Raw genomic sequence first — 6,000 nt, 5'->3', positions numbered from 1 at the left:
GCTTCACAGTGTTAAACTTCCCTTCTCTGTGTTCATTTATATATATATATATATATATATATATATATATATATATATATATATATATATATATATATATATATATATATATATATACGTTCAAGATGTATACGATCTTAAACTTCTGTGAGGAAAATATGTCTGCGTTGATGTTCAGTTCAGACTTGCAAATTAACTCATTCACCGCCATTGACGAGTTATCTCGTCAATTATGAGTTAATATTTAACTAATAAACATGCCTTTCTGGACGAATTTCAAAGTGTAATACCGCTTTTATCCACTGGATAAAATTTTGCTCAAAATGTTGTATTTTTTAAGAGAAATATCCATATTTCAGTGGTCAAATTAAGTGGAAAAAGTAAATATATAATTAAACGTTTTTTCCCCATTTTGTTTGTTTGTTTGTTTGTTTGTTGTTTGTTTGAAAGCAGAGGGTGTGTTCTTTAATTTGATATAATTTGTATGTTTATATATTTATAGAAGATAATTTTCCTGCAAGCAATTTTGTGAAACTTTTGTTAAAATCACAAAAATGCAGGTGGGCAACTTTTCTCAAAAAGGCTGGCGGTGAATGAGTTAAAGATCATTTTCTTTACTTTGGTGTCTAATATTAGGCTACATGATGGTCTTGTAATAATAAAAGTAAAAGCCCATTTTATTTTTAAACAATGCTTGTATTATATGCAAAAAATAAGCTTTTATATCAATGACTATGCAAATTAGAGTTAATTCATGGTCATCTTAAATGTGTATTAATTAAAAACATTTACACCATTAAATTACACATGGTAATCAATAAGCTAGTTGTCAGATAATAGCTATTGAAAGCTAAGGGTGAGAGGGAAAAATCACAGAATACTCACTACAAAAATCTAGACTACACCACTGAAAAATAGCCTGTAGCATTTACTTTTCGCAAACCTTGTGAGCTTGCGAAATGTTTTTTAACAGGCCAGTTATGAAAAACTGAGTGTGAGGGATTTGTTCACTTCACATAAAAAGATCTTGGAAAGAGATGACTAACTGTTTAGTCCACTGTCTATAATTGAGAGATCACTTTTTTTTAACTGACAACTTTGACCAGTTAATGTTGATACGGTCAACTATCGGTCAAACGGTCATCGGTTAACATCCCTATGCATTACACAATATTTTAGGTGTGTGCGACACCATTGTTTATGCATGAGGAGACACGAATACTCATGCACATGAAGGTAATACCATTTGGGACATGTTTTTAAACAGTTTATACATGCTTACAGAAACACACACATTAAAACATTGTTAAAAACATTGTTAGACATCAGTTGATGGACATCTGAAAACAGTAATCTGAAAACAGCTTTTTATATAACTAATCACTGCAGTTGTTTATCTGAGATGTTCTGAATTTAGCTTATGTTCATAATAGTTTATCTGAGTTTAGTGCTATCAGTGATATTTACTCATCAGTATGTAAGCTTATGTGTTACTTTTGTAAATAATTTGTGCATAACTTTCTTACAGGTCTTCATCCCTCTTCTAAGCTGTTACAGTACTACACTGCACACAGCACAAAACCATGAAGTTAAAAGACATATTCACACTTTTTGGACATTAAATTTATATGGCAACATGAGCCACATGAAGTTTATGTAACAGCTCATAGCAGAGCTCTGTTGTGTATCAGTTTCTTAGCATTGCTTGGATAAAGACCTTGTAAATCTCAGTCATGTGATGGCCATCTTGTGTCCAAACTGACACAAATTTGTCTGATAAAATGTTTGTGTACAAAAATGTACATTTGATACTTATTATTTGTATTATATTTTATTGTACACTATTTTGTTATTAAACTACAAGCTAAACATTCTCTCTAAGTCTCCTGAAATTAATTCTAGCACAACACTTCATGTTGAGGTCTTTGACCCACCCTTGCATATTGCCTTTACAAAACAAAAAGTATCATAAAAAGTGAAATCAATATATTGTTTAATGTGAATGAGTGGTTAAAATGTTTTCATCTATACAAGATTCAGTACTTTTTGTTTGTGAACAAATGTTTAGTATGTGTTCCTTGGCCTTATTTCAGCAACTTTTTTTACTAACCACGCAAAAACATAATTTACTTAAAAATACAAACATGTACATGCATGTTACATATTATCTTAGCACAGTTTGTGCTGAATACAATGTTATGTGATATTAGCCATTATACAACAGTTCTTTTTGGTTCTCGAATCAGAGGCTAAGAGGCGTGCAATATTCTACTGATAACGGCACAGTAACTGCTTCACCTTTCGTATCATTCCGCCACCTAGTGAATGGAGGTCCTCTAAACAGGCTCATCTCTGAATGGAAAAACTGCCCACACACGGACATACACAAACACACTGTTTTTAATCACTCTCCGTGTGTCCCATTAGTTCACTAGCTCGTGAATCAGTGTGTGAATCCCAATCGGAAGTTATTATTCCATCAAAGATCAGCGCTCTTGGATGTTACGTTAAACTTAATGGAAGTTATGTCTTGTCACATCGTGTGGACGATTAACACTTGGAAAGAGGAATGTAAACTATTTTTTTTTCTGGAGCAATATCTCTTCTCAGAACGCGAAAACACAGTGGAACTGCAGGTTCCATGGAACTGCCTACGGCCTCGTGCCTCTGGCCTAATCACAGATATGGTGATTTAGAGCTATATCACACTCCTACTCGAGCGATATTGCTTAATTAATATGTTTAAAGTAACTGAAAAAAGGCAGAATGTAAGAGCATGACAAAACCTCTGGATGAGTTCCAAAATGGTCGGACTCCAGGAGTTAATCAAGTGACCGTCCTAAAATAGAAATAATGAACAATGATCTCTGCATTTAGATACACTGTTACCGGAAATGATTGAGCTGCATTAAGAAGAATGAGGAGGAAGCAAGTAGTCAATTGCTGCTTACTTTATTGTGTTTAACATTCACCTTCATTCAAATTTATTAAATATAATTTCATTAAACATTACAGAAGAATCAAATGTGTAGAAAGAAAAAATAAGTAAATTAAGTAAGTTAAGATATGTTAAAAGAGTAAAGGAGTACAGTTTAAGCTATATTTAGAAAATACTTTAACCATTATCTTTAAATTTAAATTATTTTGTTAAAATTGTAACGTCATGATCGAATCTAAAAATAATTAAAGCAAGGTCTGATAGCAAAATAATCTGTTATTCGGTTTTCATTCCCCACACTTGGTTGAAGTGCATTCACAGCTCTCAATGTGGATGTATTTGTACGAGATCTCTTTGTTATTGGGACACTTCAGCTTCACTTCTTTCATGCTAGTTTTCTTCTCCCGGCAACAAGAACAGACGTGCATCATTGAGCGTTGCTCCATTGAATACCTGTGCCCAAAAGAAAAAAACAAGTCTAAATGAGCAATTTCTTTTTTCAAGTGACTCCCAGTTTTGGTTGGGTTGCGACATGAAGTGTACAGCTTATTAAAAGATAACAAATCATGCACTCTCACATTGACTTGGTACCACATTGGCCACTGCAGGAAGTCATTTCTATAGGATCGATGGATATGCAGTCGTTTGCGCTCACTTTCTCTGTGGTCCTTACGACTGTACAGTCTTTACGATCACCTGAATAAGATAAGCAAGAGATAAGCGTTGGCCCTACTGACATTGAATAGAAGCCCTACAGAATAAATCATATTTGAAGATTTATTTGATTTATCCTATTTAAAGCAATGGCATTTGTGCATTTTTAAATGTCTAAACACATTTTGTCCATTGAAAAGTTCATAGTCTGCTATAAACTTGACATGATTATTAAATTTTTTGCTCCTGTTAGTAGTCAGAGAAAATATCTTACAGATTTTGCAGCATCCATTTGCATCCATTCTCTCAGTCCCCTGTATGAAAACAAATCCTTATTACATCAGAGCCATACAGCATTTCTCATGCATTAGTGGTACACAGTCATACATCGCACACAATATACAAAAATATCATGTTTGACCTACATGCTAATGCTACAGATAGTGTACTTACCGGCACACAATCAGCTGGATTAAAGTCCGGGCAATTCATTATTGACTTTTCAATCAAATAGACTCCATCAACCTCACGGCAGACCATCTCCTCGCATTCAGAACTGTGTACTTCTCCAACCTAATAAAATCAGATAGGGCAGACAAGTACTAAAAAACCAATTACTTTTTTTTTGGATTGATGAAATAGAAGTTTGAAGAAAGACGCACCTTGAGAATTTGTGAGATCTTGTTTGCCTTTTTATACAAACATCCTGTTGGCTTACATTTTGCACAACACTCTCCTTCAACCTTTACCTCTTCAAAGCCCTTTGGAGTGCAAAGACAAATTTAAAGGTTCAATAGACCACTGTCAACTTGATTCTTGTAAATCCATTGAAATATCATGGATCTGTAACTCTTACATACTACTTAAAACCTTTAATATTGATTAAACCTTCACTATTAGTATGTATCTAAAAGTATGGTTAGACTTTTTAATATCATACAACCTGATCAAAATGGGATATTACCTCTCCACAGGGTTTACATTTTATTGGAGAACATTCCATAATATGAAGGTTAGTCTTTGGGTTCTTTTCCATTCCACATGTGCAATGATTGCATGAATCTGTTGGGATTTTAACACCAGGCTAGAGAAAAGGACAGAATAAGTAAAGTGAACCCATCACTGCAAAATTAGAAATGCTTTATTTGTGTGCTAGTATGCCAGTTGTGCATTTTGTGGTGTTGTGATGTAATGTTCTTGTACTCACCTTGTACTCATTGTCATTGTGAACACAGACATTTTTGGGCACTGATCAGAAAAAAAAATGAATTAGTGATTGTTTAATAAAATACATATAGAAAATATGCTCTGACAAAAATAATCAACATTGTTAAGGTGCTGTGTATACAATTGCTTAGACCAAAAATGTGTATTAAATATTCTAGTAAATGAATATGAAACTTACCACAGGCTGGACAGCAGCCGTCCTCAGATTTAGTGCTTGCTAACTCGTATCCAATGTCACATTTCTTCATAAGACACAGCTCCATATTGCATTCTGAATTGAAAAAAGTGGACAAGTTGATTGTTGTGGTGCATTTTATAAAAGGTTATGACTATTTAGAGGTTGCATACTCATAATGTACTGTATGATCTGAAATAACTGCTTATGATATAGGTTGAGCATTTCAGTCTGGATGTTTGCGTTTTCATTTTCCCTGCACAGCTTAAAAATTAGCAATAAAGGCCAAAGTATGGGCCATATTTAATGCATTTCGCAAGGGTCCATGTACAATGTGCATGACTTAATTTTTGTCTTCAGGATTCTTGATACCCCACATACATAGTTAATGCGAGACATACTATCTGAGAGTGTCTTTTGCTGAATGTTTTTACAAAAGGGAGGCCGGGCAATTTGGGAAACCACTGTATTCGTTGTCTTGTAATGATAACTCACCACATGTTGGACAGCAGTTTGTTATAGTTGTTTTGTATTGTTCGCCACAGGGCTTTGTTTTTGGACACTTAACAGGCTCTTGCACAACACCAAAGCTCTCCCTGGAACACCTATATGTTGTACAGTTGATGGTCCATGAATCCCCAGGCTACAGGATATGAAAATGTTGATGATAGTTAGTTATTGTAATGTTATTGTGTAAAGTTATTTGTATGAATGATTTTAAGCCTGTATAAATGATTATGTACTTTAAAAAATATTGAAAACACTTTAGACATTTATTTCATGTAATTGTTATACTCTACTGTACTGAGACTGCCGAATTAATCCTATTTTTGGGCTACAACTCGAGAGTTAATCTTACAATCTCAGGAGGAAATGTTATGTAAATCATACCTGTCTAGATAATCCATCGGGGCCAATGCAATCTACAAGCATGGATTTAAAACACATCAACAAAAAATATTACATCAAGATGCATTCATCTTACAAACAGGGTGAGTAAATACAT

The 6,000-nt window shown here is 33.9% G+C and overlaps 1 protein-coding gene across 1 annotated transcript in view; it reads right to left on the bottom strand.

The window, feature by feature from the left end:
- Positions 1-2,936: 2,936 nt before the first annotated feature.
- The window catches only part of LOC141349045 (uncharacterized), a 46,407-nt gene continuing 43,343 nt past the window's right edge, over positions 2,937-6,000 (bottom strand). The window contains exons 37-46 of the mRNA XM_073868528.1: positions 5,886-5,917; positions 5,490-5,637; positions 4,998-5,090; positions 4,800-4,840; positions 4,557-4,676; positions 4,255-4,353; positions 4,046-4,165; positions 3,867-3,906; positions 3,517-3,634; positions 2,937-3,391 (exon numbers count right to left, since the gene is read on the bottom strand). Of these exons, the coding sequence (XP_073724629.1) occupies positions 3,226-3,391; positions 3,517-3,634; positions 3,867-3,906; positions 4,046-4,165; positions 4,255-4,353; positions 4,557-4,676; positions 4,800-4,840; positions 4,998-5,090; positions 5,490-5,637; positions 5,886-5,917 (977 nt within the window). The 3' untranslated portion in view covers positions 2,937-3,225. The remainder of the gene's footprint in view (positions 3,392-3,516; positions 3,635-3,866; positions 3,907-4,045; positions 4,166-4,254; positions 4,354-4,556; positions 4,677-4,799; positions 4,841-4,997; positions 5,091-5,489; positions 5,638-5,885; positions 5,918-6,000) is intronic.

The sequence above is a fragment of the Misgurnus anguillicaudatus genome, chromosome 6, assembly GCF_027580225.2.
Source record: "Misgurnus anguillicaudatus chromosome 6, ASM2758022v2, whole genome shotgun sequence".
Classification (NCBI taxonomy): domain Eukaryota; kingdom Metazoa; phylum Chordata; class Actinopteri; order Cypriniformes; family Cobitidae; genus Misgurnus; species Misgurnus anguillicaudatus.
This window is presented reverse-complemented; position numbering and strand designations above follow the sequence as displayed.